Below are 20,409 nucleotides of genomic sequence, written 5' to 3'. Positions count from 1 at the left end.
GAATATCTGAGGCTACACATATAATGCACAACATGTTGTTGACTTAAGTTCACTCAGTCTGCGGAAGCTGATTCAGTTTATCTTGATTTTTGACTGAGAATTTAAAACAAAAGGCTGAAGGCAATAGCAAAACGTGTACATATAAATAATCATGTGACTGGGTGATAGCAAGGCATCGCTTCCATTTGGGTTCCCCACAGTACAAGTTTATCAAGTAGCAAATAGCCAATACCTTACATCAATGATGATAATGATCGCAACCACCACCACCAAGGTAGTCTCCCACATGTCAGTGGATGACATTGAGGGGTTCTTCTGAAGACACTCGGGTGCATATCTAGCAACAAAGTTCCATAGTTAATCTATGACTTTAGAAACAGAGCATTAAATAAAAAGTTCATAAATCACTTAATTCATCAAGACTCTTGCTAATGAAAGAATCTCGAGCTCTTGTGACATAAGTAGTAATCTCATCCATTACTACAAAGTAGTAACATTTTTGTAATCATTAGTTTTTGAGGGTGAAAGCTACGTTGAAACTGTTAACACAGATACACATCTGTGGACTACATTCTCTTTGGCCAGTTCAAATCTTCTGCCACCAATATGGAGAGCAGCAATCACTTACAGGATCAAATAAACGATGGGAGGCACACAGAAGTGTTGCTTCTCTTGAATCTCTGCATCCTATTCTAAAAGCATCCCTCCAATACTGATGGCCATTGGGCGGCCATTACACCTCAGTTAGATTAAGGACCCTGGAAGCATCCTCTGCCATTGATTTTTGGCTAGTGGGAGCTAGGGGGAGAATGAGGACAGAAACAAGTTCCCCATTTGAAGGAATAAGTCATCCTTACACTATATATTCTTCCTTCTCTCTCAAACCCACGGGGAGGAAGGCTTGGCTATGACAACCACATCTTCAGTTGCCTCATTCATGTTCCATTAAATGAAGACCAACAGGCACCAGGATGCAGAAGTCCCCCTTTACCATCCATACTGTTTCCCATTCCTTCCTAGCAATGGCAAGCTGTGGAATAAGGTTGAGCCAAAATTCCATTCTTGAGCCATTCCACAGCAAGGTGGAAGGTCTTCCACCTTTTGTATTGTTGAGTTGCAACCCAGTTACCACATTGGGGAGGTTCAATGAATGGGTTATATTTATACTCAATTTCCTTTCGTATTTCGTATAAGTAGTCACCACTCTCCAATTTTATTTTATTTTATTTTATTTTATTTTATTTTATTTTATTTTATTTTATTTTATTTTATTTTATTTTATTTTATTTTATTTTATTTTATTTTATTTTATTTTATTTTTACCAACAACCAAAACACAAACAGTGAAAACAAACAGTGAAACCCCCCAGGCAGCTGATACACTGAATATACATAATCAATGATAACATATTCAAATCAGCTATATTTACAATTTTATTTAACTTAACACTCCTCCCTCCACAAGGTTTATTTAACTTTTAACATTTTAATTGCCCCAAGTTGTTCAAACCTGCCCAAATAATTCAATATCTTCTCAAACCAATCCTCCTCCTTCTCACTGACCTTAAACCCTTTCATTTTATGCATCTTCACAGTTAGATATTCTAAGATTATAATATTTTTCTATTTTTCCCTCCATTGGTTCACCCCTAGCCCTTCTGCATTATTCCAATCACTCGCTATAACCTGTCTAGCTGCAATTACCATCAATTTTACCCATTTACATTCCTCTTTTGTTTCTAACTTGGTGCTACTGAGACTAATAAGAACGATTAATTTAGATATTTCCACCTTCCTATCCACAATTCCCGATATTTCTATACCAATCTGTTTCCAGAATTCATTAACTACAATCCCACCACATATCTGTACGTTCCCATCACTCCACATTTCCTCCAACAATTGTTACTTCCAGATTTTGTAATATGATATAACCCTACAGGTGTGTAATAACATTTTTACCACCTCTCTCCAATTAACCAAGATTTAGATGACATATAATCAACCACTGTTTGCATTACATATGTTTGTAACCAGGGGTGAATCCAAAGGAAATCCATAAAATGAAATGATCTTGGCTCTCTCTCTCTCTCTCTCTCTCTCTCTCTCTCTCTCACACACACACACACACACACACACACACACACACACGTGGACATTCATGTGTGAATACACATAAAATATGACAAGCTGGTATGGTGGGATGATAGAGTGCTATACTTTAAGCCCAGAAGATCTAAGTTTAGTCCTCAGCCCCAATCTCATTGGGCATCTTTGGACAAACCACTTTATCTCACATCATAACTGACCCAGAGTTGTGATAATAAATGAGATACTAATTGTAAAGTCCTTTGTAGGCTTAGAACTGCTACATGAAATGCTAAAATACTGCTGCCAGGGTGGGGCCTCAGTCTAAGCTGTGTGTGTGCCTGGAAGGTGAAAAATAAAATAAAATTCTAAACTAACTCACAATAATTGTAGAAAACAATCATCTAATGAGTGACACATAAAAGTAATGAATGAGACATAAACTCCCGCATAGGGATATCCCCAAAATGAGATATCTTCTCTTCCCTTCATTGCAGAGTGGATTTCGCAAAATCAATTCCAAAAATTAGATTGCATCATATTATGGCTCTGTAATAAATAGCTGTATTGTAACAGGCGGTTTTTTGCAAGTTGGAATGCAGTCCTTCCAAGGACTTCACAAAAACATCAGGACAAGGTGGAAAGTTATTATCAAATTCATGAGGGCTTAACAGGGTTAGTTTGTGACAGCTCATTCCCCATTCATTAAGTAGGTATTTCTATGCAGATATCATTTTAAAAAAAATAGATGGCTCCAAGAAGCATGAATTCAATTCTTTGGGCAGGAGCTCACTTTAGTTGCTTTGCCATTTTGCCCCCCATAGCAGCATGCAATCACCTGCAACCTTCATTCCTATGAATTTACATAGATAGATATGTAGGTAGATCTTTAATTTGCACCCCTCATTCATACCACAAGTGCAGAATTCTGGTGTGCCTGAGGCACCACTAAGCAATGCTTGAAAATCACTACCTAAAAGCAGAACTTTGCTGCCTCCCAAATCATCTCTTTCCCATTCCCCCCCCCCCCACCAAGGTCCTCAGCCCTCACCTTGTTTGTGCAACATTCTCTTGCTCTCTGTGTCATTTAGCTGCAATAAGAAATCACCATCCAGAAAGTGCTGACCTCCGTGTATTGTCCAAAGTTTACCTAGATGGGATCGTGGACGTCGACGATGAGGAGTTCCAAAACATCTCATCCATCCTTTCCACTTTCATCATCCTTTTTCTCGTGAGCCTGTTCTACAGTGCCACTGTGACTGTCATAAAGGTAAAAAACAAATGGAAGGCAGTGTACTAAAGTGAAACAGGTGATAGCCATTCTCTTATACTAAGTGGAACTGGGAGGGCAAGAGGGCCAGCGGGCTTCACAAGAGCAGGCCAGAACAAGCTCCAAGGACAGGCGCCATTTTGTGAAACCATTCGGCAAGTCAAACTTCAGTCAGTAGCTGGTGCTCACTTGTTCTCTACTTTGTTGCCTGTCCACTTCCCTCTCCGTTCTCTTCCACCATGGCTTCTCTCCCAACCTTCATTCCTCAGCTGCTCTTCTCCACTACATCTCAGCTTCTTCCCCATCTCCCCCACTCCCACTATTGCTCTTTCCTCTCACCCTTTATTTCATGAACCCAGCATTCTCTGACATCATTGGGGTTGGGGGTAGTCCACATTACACAGGATGAGAGGCTGCAAAAGGGGAGGTCCTTGCATGATGCACTTCTTCAGTAGCAAAATTAGTTCTTCTTTCCCAATTCCAGGTGAAATAGCAGCGTGAAGGGTCTTCTGGCAACGGACAGTGACTTCTCTATTCACCAGCAACATAATAAAGGACTTGATGTCTTCGTCCACTTTTGGAGAAGAAGGAAGGATGCAAGCCTTTCCGTCTTGCTTTGCATCATGACCTCAGGATACTCATTGGCTTGAACTAGATTTAGACCCACTGTTTACATTTTAGAGCTATGGTGCAATTTTGCTTCACTTTTCTGAGTGTATATGTGTGTTTTCCAGCATCTCTTGGTAGTCATGTTTTATTTCAGCTATAGTTGTATACCTGGTCGAAAGCCTTAATGTGAATATTGCACTTTTAACTTTCAACAGACAAGGAATCATTGCACAATATGTACCGACTAGAATGTTTCTCATTTATATCATGATTGCTATGTAATACTGCAATAAAGATATATTCTTCACTGACACAGCATCTTGCTTGTAAATTATTACTGTTGCTGTAGTTGCTACCTATAATTATGATCAAAACAAAATAAAAAAATTCCTTCCAGTAGCACCTTAAAGACCAACTGAGTTAGTTCTAGGTATGAGCTTTCGTGTGCATGCACACTTCTTCAGATACACTGAAACAGAAGTCACCGGACCTTTCTATATAGTGAGAAGGTGGGGAGGGGTATTACTCAGAAGGGTGGTGGGAATGGGTGATTGGCAGATAGCTGCGATGAGCCTGTTGACGACTCTTAACGACTGCAATAGGTCTAACAGGAAAAAGCAAGGGGTGAGAAGGTGAAAAATGGCTTTGTCAGCAAAAATCTGACTTTCGGGAATTCACTCAAAAATGCTGCCAAACGCTTGCAAATGCTCCCCTGAAAGGTTTTTTACATGACAGCTTTTTACATGACAAAGCCATTTTTCACCTTCTCACCCCTTGCTTTTTCCTGTTAGACCTATTGCAGTCGTTAAGAGTCGTCAACAGGCTCATCGCAGCTATCTGCCAATCACCCATTCCCACCACCCTTCTGAGTAATACCCCTCCCCACCTTCTCACTATATAGAAAGGTCCGGTGACTTCTGTTTCAGTGTATCTGAAGAAGTGTGCATGCACACGAAAGCTCATACCAAGAACTAACTCAGTTGGTCTTTAAGGTGCTACTGGAAGGAATTTTTTTATTTTGTTTTGACCATGGCAGACCAACACGGCTACCTATCTGTAACTATAATTATGATGTAATTGTGACTGAATCCCAAGACACTATTTCAACCAGAGGCAGTAAGGGACAGTTTATTGATGAAATTATTTTGAAAGAGCTAACTAGATTTCAAGACGGCAGGTGTGCTTCCCGCATTAGATATTGGAAGGTTGTTAGTGCTTACTTTAGAGGGAGACTCCTTAGTCACTACGAAACTATGTTTAGGGTGGAAAGCAATAGAATGTGAAGATGCTGTTGAAAGGCAAATGAAATGAGAAATGGTAGACCTTGCAGGGCGGGAAGCCAAAGGACCATTTTGTCATCTTAGCCACTCTTGGGGAAGGCTTTCTTTTTTGATTTGGTGAGGGTTCCACTTTGAATAGAGGAGCCATGAAAGTGAAGTTGTAGGTCTGTACGGTGGGCCTGTCAGTCATGGGCTGACAAGTTATGTTGACCCAGTCTCCATCTTGTAGTACATAAGAAGACAATTCCTAGAGGTGGTTAGAAGAGTTTGGATTTGATATCCCGCTTTATCACTACCCGAAGGAGTCTCAAAGTGGCTAACAATCTCCTTTCCCTTCCTCTCCCACAACAAACACTCTGTGAGGTAAGTGGGGCTGAGAAACTTCAAACTATAGCTCATTATATAGCCAGTGTGGTGTAGTGGTTAAGAGTGGTAGACTTGTAATCTGGTGAACCGGGTTTGCGTCTCCGATCCTCCACATGCAGCTGTTGGGTGACCTTGGGCTAGTCACACTTCTTTAAAGTCTCCCAGCCCCACTCACCTCACAGAGTGTTTGTTGTGGGGGAGGAAGGGAAAGGAGAATGTTAGCCGCTTTGAGACTCCTTTGGGTAGTGATGAAGCGGGATATCAAATCCAAGCTCTTCTTCTTCTTCCACACCTGCGCCAGCAAGATGTCCTAAGAAGAACAATTAGATTCATCTCGCCCACTCTCTTTCCTCTTTCCTTCCTTCCTTTCCTCTGTCTCTTCCTTCCTCCCTCTGGCTCCAACATTGTCTCTTTCCTGTTTACCTTTGATCACTGCCCAGCTGACCACAAACACCTCTCAGCTAAGCAAAGCGAGCCTCTGCCTCCCTCTTTCTCCCTCCACCCCGCTTCCTTCTCTCACAAGACCCAGGTAAAGCAAAAGAGCGGGGCAGGGAGAGAGAAGGAACTTTGAAAAACATCTAGTAGTACTCATGTGGTCAAAACCAGCCCCTGCCACAGAACCTTCCTTTCGTCAAGGGCAAAGGGGAGAGGGAATGGGCACACCAAGAAAGGAGGTGTAGATTAGAAGGGTGGGCAATATTTGAACAGCTCCATTAAAACACGTATGCAGGAAAACCCCAACAACTCAGCCAGACCCTGGGGAAATGAGTGGGGCAGAGGAGGGGGGGACAGCATGAGAAATCTGGAGTCAAACGGGTGGAAGAGTTACTTTTGGAGGGCAGCCATTACTTTTTTAAAAAAATTGTTTAGGGGTACTCTTGTTTTCCTACTCATATTGAAATACTGCCCCTCAATGAGGCCAAACTTAGATTCACAAAATGTTTAGGGGTATGCGTACCAAGTCTGTAAAGCTGGATTGTGGGGCCTTGAAACAGCTGCTATGGGTTTGTGCACTCCTCTTGAATTGCATGGCCTTCCCTTTAGGAAAAGGGATTTTTGCCACATAAAGCATGTGACATCTGTGGGACACAGGGATGTGTCCAGTTTTCTTCCTGCCAAAATTCAGTCCACAGTCAACTCTATAAATAATCTTAATTATTTATTTAAATAGTAGCTTTGATGTGGGCTTCCTAAAATCTGTGGGGCTCCTCAGAGACTCATCAGAGGGGTTGCAATCAGAAGATCAATAATAGTGTGCATATTCTCCTTAAATGCAGTTTATCTGGAATGGGTAGAAGCAGAGAACTAGTGTGTGTTTTCTGGAGTACAGGTGGGTGGATATTAAGCTTGTGGGATCTACCTTATTATCACTAGGACCCTGAGATGCACTAACCAGTGCATGATGCAAAAGATACAGAATTAAAGAACTCTGAGCCAAGGAACTGCTTTTGTATATAAGAACTCAACAGAGCTTGTAGTTCTTTCGCACAAAAATCTACTTTCGGGTTTCTATACGTGTTATTTCCTTCAACAATATAATTTGTATTTTGTTGCTGCTATTCTTATGCAATTGGGAGTCAGAAATCTTTGCCATTCTGCTGCAAGTTGCTCACTGATCTGCCGGTAGATCAAGATTTAGGGTACCTTCTGCCCCCTTCCGTTCTAGGGTACACTCTCAATTCATGCAGGGCAGTAGAATGAGCCAACAGACTCTAAGAGACAGAGCAGAATGGCCTGTGAGTATTAGAAATACAATACAATACAATACAGAGCAGAATGGCCTGTGAGTATTAGAAACACAACCCTAAATCCTGGGCCCATTTAATCATGATTTTGGGTACAATATAGATCTGAAAGAGTGGGAAAATTTATGGAAAGTAAATTGGAAATTCATGGCATGTTACATATTGAGGGGAAACTTTCAAAAAATGCAGTACTGATGATACCTGACTCCATGGAAGCTCTCCAAAATGTATGAAAAATGTATCTAGTACTTGTTGGAGATGTAAAGAAGGAATCGGTACAATCTTCCATATGCGGTGGCTATGTAAAAAAATTAAAATCTTCTGGGATGATATCTACAGTGGTACCTCGGGTTACATACGCTTCAGGTTACAGATTCTGCTAACCCAGAAATAGTGCTTCAGGTTAAGAACTTTGCTTCAGGATGAGAACAGAAATTGGGCTCCGGCAGCACGGTGGCAGTGGGAGGCCCCATTAGCTAAAGTGGTGCTTCAGGTTAAGAACAGTTTCAGGTTAAGAATGGACCTCTGGAAGAATCAAGTACTTAACCCGAGGTACCACTGTATATAGAACTCAAAAACCACTCAGGGTTTCATTTATAAAAAAAACAACCCAGAAGCCTTTTAAATTGGAATTACAGGACCAGCCATTCCTAGGAATGTAAGAGAAATATTTTTATATGCCACTGACGCTGCGATAATTCTTATAGCGACTAATTGTAAAAGTGATAAAATCCCTTCCAGGTCAGAATGGTTACAGAAATAAGTTGAATATGCAGAGCTAGCTAAATTAACCGAAAATATGAAAGACAATTCAAAACAAGTATTTATTGCAAAATGGGACATTTTCAAAGTTTATCTTAAGAACAATTGTGGTAGTATGAACTCGGCCGCTGCCTTTGAATAACATCTGTAGCTGTATTAAGAAACAAGGACACAGGAGAAATAATACTTTATTGTAAAATGATCGGACAGGTTTATGCAACAAGTTAGTGAATATGAAATTAAGTGTGGGGGGGACAGGAAGTTAAAGAAGATTTATTGTCAAAATATATGAGTTTATTTTATTTTTGTTAATTTTGTATCTTTGTAACAAATGATGTAAATGTATAGCTTTTTTGTGTTCTCTTGGTGCCTAAGGATAATAATATTTTTTAAAAAAAGGAAATACAACCCTAAGTCCTATATTGGAAATGTCTTGTAGTCTTCAACACACTGGAGTTCTGTAGCATTAGGGCATGGCTTTCTGGTAAACTGAGGCAGATATAATTTCTGGAGGATCATAGATTAATCCCATTTCTGTTATGAACTGAGTGGGAAGAGGAGCAATGAAGCAATGAAGCTTTTGATGTGCTGCTTGCTACATGGATTGTTGTTCCACCAGGTAATATTTTGTGTGACCTCTGTAATGCTTAGCTGAAAATCCAGTTAAATCAAGCCGTGTGCTGTGGTTCTGGACAAAAGGAAATATAGTGATATAGGTGAGGATTGAGGAGGATTACGAGGATGGAAGCGGCATCACATGATGACTGAGAAACGTTGTCTAAATGGGGCAAAATAAGATTTGTTGCTAGTATCAGGAATGCTGTCAGCGGCTCATAGCTGGTTGCCCAAGAAAGTATAAAGACAAGGAAAAGTTTCTTACTGTCCTTTTCTATTTCAATCTTTATAGAGAGAGGCTATAGAACCCAGCCTCTTGGATAATGGCGTTGTCCCATGTGAAACTCCACCCCAAACCCCCATCTCTCCCACTTCCTCATTCATCACTTCAACAGGTGCTACTATGTGCCCTCTGTCTTTGAGTTCTTTGCTCTCCTACTTTTAAGGCCCGCCGGTTTCTGGGAGATGGAGGGTGTGGAATGCTTTCTAATGACAACATGTCAGCCAGGTGTTGCTCTGACTCTGACTGCTTGTCCTCTCCCATGTTTTCCCAACTTTCCCCCTCATCTGCCTCTGAGCTGTGACCTCCTGCAAACCCTTGTTGTAAATCTATACTGTCTTCCTCTTCCTCCTCCCTGGAAGGGTCAGGATGGGAAGGCAATCTCCACCATTCCTCCTCTTCTCAGTCCCTGACAGCTAGACTGCTTTGAAAACTAAGAATGTGAAAACTTCTCTATGACTACTAGGAACATTAGGGGGGAAAACCCTATTGGAGACTGTGGGATTTGTAAAAGCTTCTGTAGTGTAAACATAGATTTATTTCTGTCTTTTCGTATTCCCCATTACCTTCCCTCTCTTTTTGCTTTCCTATAGATACAAATGAAACTCCTTTGGTGTTCCCCCTGATGCCTTGCTGTGATTCCGACGAAAACAAGGCAGATGTAACCTTCGCCTGCCTCCTTGCTGCAAATATGATAAATTTTGCAACTATTGAGTGGCAACCCAGCAACAGTCAAGCAAAAGCATTCCCAGCAACACACAAAAAAATAGGCAATAGATTTTACAGTGCCAGTCAGCTGACAGTCCATTCGGAAGAACTTAAAACAAAATCTTATCAGTGCCTTGTGAACCAGAAGCCAGAAAACAGGGTACCGCCATCAGCAACCATCCACTACAATGGTAAGATGTGGGATGGCAGCGGCGGGTGGGGGGCAAAAGCAGATTGTGGGATCTTAAAAAATGCCACACACAAACAAAGTCAGCTATTCTTTTGGGCCAGTTGTACCCATGTTTTTTTTTTAATTCACTTCAGCATTTTTTTAAAAAAACAAAACAAAACTGGCCACCATGATCAAAAAAGTCATAATTTTTAAAATCTGAATCTAATACAGATTATAAAACAAAGTTGGAAATGTGAAGTCAACAAAATCTGAAAGCTGCAAAAATAGAATGCACTAATTAGGGAAGGCATGGGAGAAACAGCTTCAACATACACTGAAAGCATAACAGCGTTAGGGCTTCTGTCATTGCGTGTTGAGGTCCCCAAGACACCCCCCAATAAAACACAATTGACATATAATTTTAGTTTAAGGTTTTTGGCATAATTTTGGCCACAACTTTATTAAAATTACAAGTGATATGAGTGGCTGCTTAGGCATTGGTTGTGAATATCTGACCCCACACGAAGACAGACTGACATTCGTATGCCCACAAAGTCAGAAAGGGGAAAAACATTTTGGGGAGAGAGACGGGACTGGGAACCATGCCTCACCTCTCCCCAAATGCTCCCAGGGGCTCTTGCATGGCCCTAGCCCCTTGACAGGGGTTCAAACAAAAGCATGGCAAACCCCCGGGTTCCTTTAATGGAAAACCCCTGCAGCAGGAGCACTTTGGGGGGGGGGCAGGCACAGCCAATCCATACCCCTCCACCGACCAATTCCAAAACTAATGCCTAACCGCAACATTACAAGTTGTGACGATTTGCTACGCAGTAGGCAAAAGCCAAATGGCAAAAGCCAATCAGCCAAATGGACAAAATCCCTACCGGGCCCCTGCCCCAAAAGCACATGACCCCATGACAGGCATAGCAAGGTCAAACGAACAACCTGAAAACAGGGGGGGAGGGTGGGTGTTCCGATCCGCCCAGCGAAAAGAGGAAGCTCAGCGCTGCGCACAAGAGCTATGGCTGTCCATCATGAAATAGCAACATTTAAATCTCCCCAGCAACAGGCAGCACAAAGATAATGGTAGCCAAACTCTTTTTTGCCCAGCAACAGTGGGTGTCTTGCTAGTTCCCACCACAACATGTGCTCTTCATAAAGGAGAACACGCTTTTCCAAGAAAGAGCATTCCAGGGAACTGGTTCAACAAGGCTAAAAGCACATCCTTCAGTCACAACATGCTTTATCACATTCTGCCATGTTGGCAACCATGATGTGACAGAAAGCAACCGCCGTTAAGGTGACATTCCAGCCTCCCCAATACATTTCCAGTCAACTTTATAAAATGCTCATGTGAAGCATACAATTGGCATTATTAGCATGGGCATTTGAAAGATGAACCTGCCCCCTTTGAGAGCCGGAGGATGTTTGACATTAAATACAGGGATTATGGTTTTGTGCATCCTTTTTAAAAATGATATAAAAATCAGCTACTGGAGGCTCCAAGAAACAGGTAACCTCTTCCTCCTGGAATGTGATCCAATTGAAAATTGTGCCCCCTTCCTTCTCCAGCTGCTATTTGGCATGAATTGGAAGCTACCACTGATGTCAATCTTATGTTCCCTCCCATGCACAATAGCAGCTTCAGGATGGGGTGATTTTGTCAGGATCACAGTCTGGAGGGAAATGATTAATCTCCTCTCTGTGTACACACCACATGCAAATCCTATTAGTCCACTTTCCCATGCTCCAGCAGCTGCTATTTAATATTTTTAAAAAGATGCACACAATATGAAAGAATGCACTTAATGTCGCACATAGTTTCTCCCCAGATTTCCTCTTTTTCTTATGCTGTTTTTGAAAGGAAGGACACTTTTAAGATAGAAACCTAAACCCCAACTCTTGAGGTATGGAGGGCATTATGTGTTCTGATGTTGTTTTAAAGCACTGGTGAGAACCTGTGTTCCTCCAGAGGTTGCTGAATTCTTACCCCCATCATCCTGACCATTGGGCCAGACTGGTGCAGAGAGCAGTCAAACAGCATCTGTAGAACCACTTCTTCTCAACCCCTGTGTTATGTTTTACTTGTTAGCATTTTCATAGTTTGTTTTTCTATCTTGCCTCATCTTATATAGGTTTTCTGTAGGCTTTCTTATACGAATTAATCCAGCAAACATAACAAAAAATCTGCTCTCTGCTCTCAGATTGCACTCTACAAGCTCGAAAGCCAATCCAAGTTAACATCTTGACCCCCAGCTGCGGTGAGCAGGCCGCAGAGACCAGCCTAGACCTGGTATGCTTCCTCCGGAGCCTTGGCCCTGGGAGAGCCTATGTGGAATGGCTGAGGAATGGAGAAGTGGAGCAGGGCCGAGTGCAGGTGTCACTGGCAGCAGACCAAGGGAAAAGCAGTAGCTACTCCAGATTTGTCCAACGGAATATCACCAAAGAGAGCTGGGACAGAGGGGACATCTACACATGTAAAGTGGCTCGATCAGTTCGTAGCCCGGACATCATAATGTACAACACCAGCAAGTGCCAGGGTAAGAACTACCAGCTCTTAAGGATAAGGGAATGGTGGGTGGGTGGAGGTTATGCATTATTACCAGGGGCTTGCCAGGATGTATGCAACAGAGCTATGTTATAAACAGCTTAAGACCAGGTCACCTAAAAGGGAGAGATTTTATTTATTTATACATACATACATACATACATACATACATGCATGCATGCATGCATGCATACCCCGTCCATCTGGCACCAGCACTTTGAATTGTGCTCAGAAATGTACTGGGAGTTAATGCAGGTCTTTCAGGACTGGTGTTATATGGTCTCAGCGGCCATATTGGGGGGGAAAGGTGATGGATATAATTGGCAAAGTAGACAAAGAGAATACAGATAGTTTCTCTCTACAGTCAAATCAATCCCAATAAAATTATGCCTAGATTTTACAAATGAAAAAAGTAAAAATGGGGAAACATTGTTTTATCCACATTTTACCTCAAAAAAGGACATACATCCAATATTTGTATATGCAACAGCCCTTTCATATCTACTGATAAACAAGACCCTCTGTATTTAATGGAGTTCGTTTCCAAGTAACTATGGACAGCTAGTGTTCGTTCTCATTTTGGGTGGGTGTGTTTTTTGCACATTCAAGGATTTTAATGAATCTTTCCCAATCTCTGTATCTTACCCTCCTCTCCAGCCTGCTATGCTTCACTGCTAAAACCTACTGTCTCCATCATCAAGCCATCCTATAGAGACGTGGTTGAAGGGACAGCCAATGTTACTTGTGTTGTGGTTGGTTTTGGCCTTGAAAACATTGAAGTTACTTGGGATGTGGATGGCAAGCCCAGTACTATGGGTCAGAAGACCATGAGGGGAAAGGATGCCAGTGGAGCACAGGAGATTATAAACACCCACACGATATCTTTGGAACAATGGAGAAAGGGTACCAGATTCACCTGCAAAGTGGCTGGAGGTTGCTATGAAGAAGTCATCAAACAATTAACAATCAAGGGAGAGACACGTAAGTATGGATGTCTAGGTCTGGCTGCTAGAAGTAAACTCAGCTATCAAGTTCTCCTTCTGCTCTGATTACAAACGTTCTACATTATTACCTTTAAGGGCCAGTAATTGGCTGTGATTCTTCTTGGTGTTTGTGGCCTAACCACATAGTTCTGGTGCCTGCAGTGAGAAATCAGTGAGGCACCCACCTAATAATAATAATAATAATAATAATAATAATAATAATAATTTATTTCTTATACCTTGCCCATCTGACTTGGGTTACCTCAGACACTCTGGGTGGCTTCCAACACAATACAGAGGTGAATGGAAACAAAAAACAAACAAACAATGCATGAAACATTAAAAGCTTCCCGGAACAAGACCTTCAGATGCCTACGAAAAATCATATAGTTATTTAACATCTGATGGGAGGGTGTTCCACAGGGCAGGCCTGATTCCTGCCTGGTTCCCTGTAATTATAGTTACCTGCCTGGTTCCCTGTAATTATAGTTCTAGCAATGAGGGAACCACCAGAAGGTCCTCAAACCTGGACCTCAGTGTCTGGGCTGAATGATGGGGTGGAGACAATTGCAGTTCAAAAGCATACCAGTGCAAGTAGATAAATAGGTACTGTACCACTGAGATGGGAAGGTAAATGGCGTTTCCATGCACTCTGGCTTCCGTCATGGTGTTCCGTTGCGCCAGAAGCGGTTTAGTCATGCTGGCCACATGACCCAGAAAGCTGTCTATGGACAAATACCAGCTCCCTCGGCCTGAAAAGCGAGATGAGCATCGTTCCTCATAGTCAAATTCAACTGGACTTAACCATCCAGGGGGTCATTTACCTTTACTCCTTCAGGTATACAGGACCAAAGCCATTTAGGACTTTAAAGTTCAACACCAACTCTTTGAATTGTGCTCAGAAACACACTGGGAGCCAATGCAGATCTTTTAGAACCAGTGTTATATGGTCCCAGTGGCCACTCTCAGTCACCAGTCTAGGAGCTGCATTGTGGATTGTTTTAATTGGTTTATGAGTCTCTCTCACATACACAAACCATGTGTGTGTGTGTGTGTGTGTGTGTGTGTGAGAGAGAGAGAGAGAGAGAGAGAGAGAGAGAGAGAGAGAGAGATTGTCCTGAGCAAGTCTGCTAGCACAAATCTAGGCACTTCATTAATAATGATAGTCTCCGTCTTTTGAATTCAGAAACCATGAAGCCCTCCATCACCGTTTCCAAAGCCAACTTTGACGTCTCGCTCCAGAGTACCGTGGCCCTGATTCTTGTCTGCAATGTGAATGGGTTTTCCCCAGAGGAAATTAGCATCTCATGGAAGAAGGACAACAATATCCTGAATGAAACACTGTATGACAACGGACCAGTGACACCAGCTGGGAAGGGGTACACCACTTACAGCATCCTTAAAATTGGCAGAGACGAAGCAGGGGGGAAGGGCGGCAGCTACAGCTGTGTGGTCCATCATTCCTCATCCAACCAGCCACTCACTAAGAGTGAAAAGGTACCCATTGGTAAGTGAATCTCCCAAGGTGGGTGCTGAGGTTGCAAAGATCAGTCAGGCTCTTGGTATGAATGATAACCTTCTAAAACTTTCCTCTCTAGAGAAGGTTGCATTTTTTAGTAGGAAACATCATTCTTGGGGGGGGGGGGGGACGACACACATGGTCATAGCTAGGAGATAGATGCACCAAAGCTAAGAAAGGCCTGTTCACAGGAAAAGGTCTTGTTCCTTTCCCTTATCTCTAAATATTGTAAGTTGCTATATTTGTTTAAAAAGCCCTAACAAGTGACCTGCTGGGAGCCTGAAGGGCCCTGCCCTGCTTCTATCCACCTGGCTTGGGATGGAGCCTGACAGGCTCCAAAAAGGAGTGCTACTGCTGCTGCTGCTGGAAGGGCTCTGTTTTTATTGTTTGGGGTTTTTTTTAAAAAAAATGCTTTTATTTTTTATCTATGTCGCTTTAAATTGTGATTGATATTAATGCTGTATTCTTAGTTTTAGATTTTGTGATTTATGTGGAAATTGCTTTCCATTTGGTTGTGTGCTTTTTGATGTGTTTTATTTATTGTTTATGACTTTTGTTATGTTGGTAATTGTGCAAACCTTGTCATGTTGTAAGCCGCCTTGAGCGTTGTTTTAACTATGGAAAGGCGGCATACAAATAAAATGATGAATGAATGAATGAATGAATGAATGAATGGAAAGTAGGGTATGGTACAAAGTTTGGGATTCGGTACAAGGGTTCTTCTGCCATTGCAGATTTCACACTGTACACTAATGCAACCAGTGTTACATCAGTGTTACACCAGTGCAACACTACAGTTGGGAGGTAGCCACCTATTCAGCAATACAGGAAGAAGCAACTGTGCCTTGATTCAGAGAAGAGTAGATGGAGAACACTGAAGACATGGGAAAGAGGAGAATCAACACTGAGCCACTGTATTCCCTTCAACAGGGCCAAGAGTGCTTGCATGCCCCTAATTTGCAGTGGTTGCAGCTACAAATAATAGAATCATTGATTAGAGTTGGAAGGGACCCTGAGGATCATTTAGTCCAACCCCTGCATGCAGGAATATGCAGCTGTCTCTTACAGGGATCAAACCTGCGACCTTTGTATTATTAGCACCACATTCTAACCAACTGAGCTATCTGAATATTTCTGTGAGGAGGGGGCAGTGGCGGAGGAAGCCTCTCTGACACCAGGGGCAGTGTGAACCGCCTATAAGGGCGGGGTGAACTGCCCATTGGGAGGGACGGGACGACGAGCGCAGCGCCCACCGGGAGGGACGGGATGGGGCGTGTGGCACCCATTCCCACCCCCTCTGTTTTTGCCCACCTGCCTGCTTCCCATCCTCTCCCCTGCCTGCCTGCCTGCCTGCCTCCTCCAGACGGGAGCACGGGGTAACGGCATGCTGCCCCCGTGACTCCCAACCCAGGGTGCGGGGCGATCACACCTGGGCGGAGGGCGCAATCGGCCCACATGGCCAGGTCAGGGGGCACACTCCACCACCGTGGCCAGGCCAGAAGGCACGATTCGGTGTGGCGGTCTGCGCCGGGGGGGGCAGAATCTGGCACGGTGGCGCAGCTGGGGGACACGATCCAGCCCAGGCAGGATTTTGTCACCCCTGTCAGGGATGGCACCTGGGGAGCCCCACCCCCACCTTGCTCTGCATCTGAGAGGGGGTGCGCGAGTAACAAGGACCAAAGCATAGACTAACAGTGGGATGGTAATCCACTTGGACCAGGGCAAAGGATCACATACCAAGAGTACACATTCACAGGATGCAACCTAATATACAATGAACTTGAAGTCAGGATGTAACTAAGCCTCGGTTAGGTATCTCCTGAAATCTCACTCATGGTGCAAAGCTTAACCCTAAAGCCCGTGCAGGTAGATGTGGTGTGCAGCACTCTCAGCAAAACCTCACAGCATATTTCCAGGCATATTCATTGTACAAATGTTTCTGGTGATGACTTGCATGTGCAAGACAGCTATCAAAAAAACACCACAGGCAGAGCATTCTTACCACCTCGCCTCACTTCTCTGCTTTTCAATGAGGAGAAGTTTACACATTCACCTGAGAAAAACTTGGCGCATCTGTGGATCAGAGTTCAGGCTTTGGTGAGTCTCTCCAAACTGTTGGTACCAGAGAGAATTGTCTTGTCCTCTGAACTCAGCACACAGGCAGGATAACTTTTAGGCGTAAGCAGTTGTGAAGACAATATATCCTCATTCAACACAACTCTTAACTTCATTGACCTAAGGACCTCTGCTCTGCACCTAGCATTGCTGGGTTCACCCAACTGATGCTTGACCCCCTGCCACACTTTCTGCGCATGCTCAAAATTCAGTTCTGTCAGCTTCCCCCACCTATCGCACAACAACACTTCTACCGCCTATGCCAGGAATTCACACAAGGTCCTGTTTGCTGTTCCACTTTGTTTCACTCATGAAGAATTTCTTCATTTCTTTCGCTTATGCTCCTGAGGACTTCCTTTTTCTTAATACAGGTAATTTGATGTCTTCCTAACCCACCCTGCAGTGCTACTCTTTCCCATTTTATGATGGCTACTTATAACAGAAGTTTCTTCACAGACCAGCTTCAAGCACCTACTGTAGAACTCCTGCAGTCAATAGACCAAGAAAATAAAACCATCACGCTGAAGTGCATCGCATCTAACTACAGACCCCCAAATGTGAGCATCGAGTGGAAGGCTGGTCCACAAAACAAGAAAGTAACATTTGTGGAACGAAAGATGGCGGACGGGACATACATTTCCAGCAACCAGTTGGAAATGCCCATCTCTCAATGGCAAGAAGTGGAGATCAACACATGCGAGGTGGTGCATGAGGCAACAAATACAAAGGTGGTCAGGAACATCTCAAGAAAAGGTAATGTTGAACAATAAACCACACAACAAATTGCCAGAATTTCTGGGCTGAATCCCTCAGTTAGACAATGAAAATTAAGCGTTGCCACTTACGTCAGGCCTAGTTAGCCACCCATTATCAGAGCAGCCAATGAGTTTTCTGGAGTTGGATAGAAATTAAGAGACAAAGTTCTTTTGCTTGGGACAGTAGGTCTGATGGCTGAACCATGGACAGAAGCAATAGTGAAAAAAATGAGATACAAAGCTGAATATGGGAGAGGCAAAGCAGGAAGAAAAAGAATATAGATAGGACATACTATTCCCAAACCACTGATGGTTTTATTCCAGCATCACTAGTGATATTTTGAAGAATCCAACGCTCACCACAGTCTTACAAAATAGATTTGCCTTTCCCTCTCTTTCTCTTCAGACTGGATTGTGCCAACAGCTCTCTCATTGACTCTCAGCACTGACCCACTCTGTCCCAGCACAGGACCAGGGAACAGTGGTAACATCACTTTAGTCTGCTCCATCTATGGCAACTCCCTAGAGAACATCCAAGTCATCTGGGAGGCCAGTGGGAAGGCTCAAGAGGCCCCCAAGCCTGCAAACCTGCTGAAGAATGCTGGCCAGTTTTATACCAGGAGCAACTTGGTTGTGCCCCTGAAGGAATGGAACATGCTACAGAAGTATACCTGCAAGGCAAGGCAACCTGATACAAGTAACATCCAGACAAGCAGCATCAGCAAGTGCACAGGTGATTTTCCAAGCCCACTGCAGAATCTCTCTCTCTCTCTCTCTCTCTCTCTCTCTCTCTCTCACATACACACACACACACACTCTTTCTCCCTCTTTTGCTCTCCTTAGTCCATTTCACTCCCCAGAGAGAAAATTCACGCATTTGCTCTACTGTCCTGCTCTCCTACATTTTCCCTGGTTCCTATCAGATCTAAGGCAAACAGATTGCCAGGCAATCAGGTGTCATCAGTAGACAATGCCATCCTGCACTACAATAGTGTGTTGGGAATAGAATGTATAAATCACATTTCTGAGGACTTGACTAATACAGTGGTGCCCCGCAAGACGAACGCCTCGCAAGACGGAAAACCCGCTAGACGAAAGGGTTTTCCGTTTTGGAGGCGCTTCGCAAAACGAATTTCCCTATGGGCTTGCTTTGCAAGACGAAAATGTCTTGCGAGTTCCTGCGGGGTTTTTTCCCTTTTTTCCCCCTTTTCCTAAGCCCTAAGCCGCTTATCAGCTGATCCACTAAAAGCCGCTAAACCGCTAATAGCGCTAATCCGCTAAGCTGTCAATGGGCTTGCTTCACAAGACGAAAAAACCGCTATACGAAGAGCCTCACGGAACGGATTAATTTCGTCTTGCGAGGCACCACTGTATAGGCCATCTGAAGGGGAAATGATTGGCTTCACCAGATACAGCTGCCATATTTCAAAAAGTGAAAATCAGAGACAAAAATTGTTGAAGGTTTTTTTTTAGTTTTGCCCAAAATTGTTGAGCATTTTTGCCGAAAACAACACTGTCAACATGGGACACTGCTTCCAACTGCAGTATTCTGGCTATGTCTGGGAAATTCCAGGCGTATGGCAACCCTACACCATGGGGAATTTGGTGCAGTTTCCAAATGTGTTGTTGAAAAAGTTGGGACCTCCCTTCACCCCTCAGCTCCTCTTCTCCTCACAGTGGCCCATTTCTCTCTATCTTCCTGCCAAGTGCTTTACTCTGACCATCATAAAAATCCATCTTTGTCTTTTGTTCCCCTCTAGCATGTAAAGGGAGTGTCCCACCTCCCAGTCTCTACCTCCTGAAGCCACCTCTTGAGAAACTACTAACCCAAAGTAAAGCTCTCTTTATTTGCCTTGTTGTGGGATACGAACTGGACCATGCCATGCTCACCTGGATGGTGAATGGCATAAACTACACCAAGAATACCGAAAAAGCAAACATCACAAGCCACACAAACCTCACCCAGAGCTTACAAAGCCAGTTGACCATCACCAGAGAGGCCTGGGATTCTGGAAATGCAATCCAGTGCCTAATTTCTCATCCCTGCTCATTCTTCCCAGACATGAAGCAGACCATCCAAAAAAACAAAGGTGAGAGAAGATATGGAAGAAATGTGTGATGAGTGAACAACTACTAGTTATGAAAATAGCATCTGATAACTCCAAAGGAAATAGTATTCTGCATACCAATGGATGGATAGAGGAAAATGTATGTGGTGCCTGTCCCTCATCACTCAACCATCAGAGACTAGGCCTCGAATTTATGAGAAAGTAATGGGGTTTCAGATGGACATAGATCTCATAGTTTAGCATGAAAATTAAATACAGTCTTCAATATATCAATACAGTGGTACCTTGGTTCTCAAACTTAATCCCTTCCGGAAGTCCGTTCAAAAACCAAAGCATTCAAAAACCAAGGTGCACTTTCCCATAGAAAGTAATGCAAAGAGGATTAATCCATTCCAGGCTTTCAAAAACAACCCCTAAAACAGCAATTTAACACGAATTTTACTATCTAATGAGACCATTGCTCCATAAAATGAAAGCAATAATCAATGTACTGTACAATAAAATAAATAAAACAGTATTGCAGAT

At 43.1% G+C, this 20,409-nt stretch overlaps 1 protein-coding gene, 1 long non-coding RNA gene and 1 gene segment (V, D, J or C); all 3 read left to right on the top strand.

The window, feature by feature from the left end:
- The window catches only part of LOC309327114 (Ig mu chain C region-like), an 86,514-nt gene that overhangs the window by 19,711 nt on the left and 46,394 nt on the right, over window positions 1-20,409 (top strand).
- The window catches only part of LOC309327113 (uncharacterized protein), a 79,432-nt gene that overhangs the window by 52,113 nt on the left and 6,910 nt on the right, over window positions 1-20,409 (top strand). For both annotated transcript variants that reach the window (XM_081836190.1, XM_081836191.1), the window contains exons 2-8: window positions 9,609-9,914; window positions 12,100-12,435; window positions 13,101-13,424; window positions 14,613-14,933; window positions 17,517-17,813; window positions 18,222-18,548; window positions 19,576-19,905. In XM_081836190.1, the coding sequence (XP_081692316.1) occupies window positions 9,609-9,914; window positions 12,100-12,435; window positions 13,101-13,424; window positions 14,613-14,933; window positions 17,517-17,813; window positions 18,222-18,548; window positions 19,576-19,905 (2,241 nt within the window). The remainder of the gene's footprint in view (window positions 1-9,608; window positions 9,915-12,099; window positions 12,436-13,100; window positions 13,425-14,612; window positions 14,934-17,516; window positions 17,814-18,221; window positions 18,549-19,575; window positions 19,906-20,409) is intronic.
- On the top strand, window positions 1,750-4,278 carry LOC309327127. Its single transcript, XR_014150421.1, has 2 exons — window positions 1,750-3,358; window positions 3,843-4,278. It is a non-coding gene; the product is annotated as an uncharacterized lncRNA (long non-coding RNA).

This window comes from Podarcis erhardii (assembly GCF_964252035.2).
Source record: "Podarcis erhardii genome assembly, chromosome: 13".
NCBI lineage: Eukaryota > Metazoa > Chordata > Lepidosauria > Squamata > Lacertidae > Podarcis > Podarcis erhardii.
Note: the sequence above shows the minus strand (reverse complement) of the source record. Positions and strands in the feature narration are given on the sequence as shown.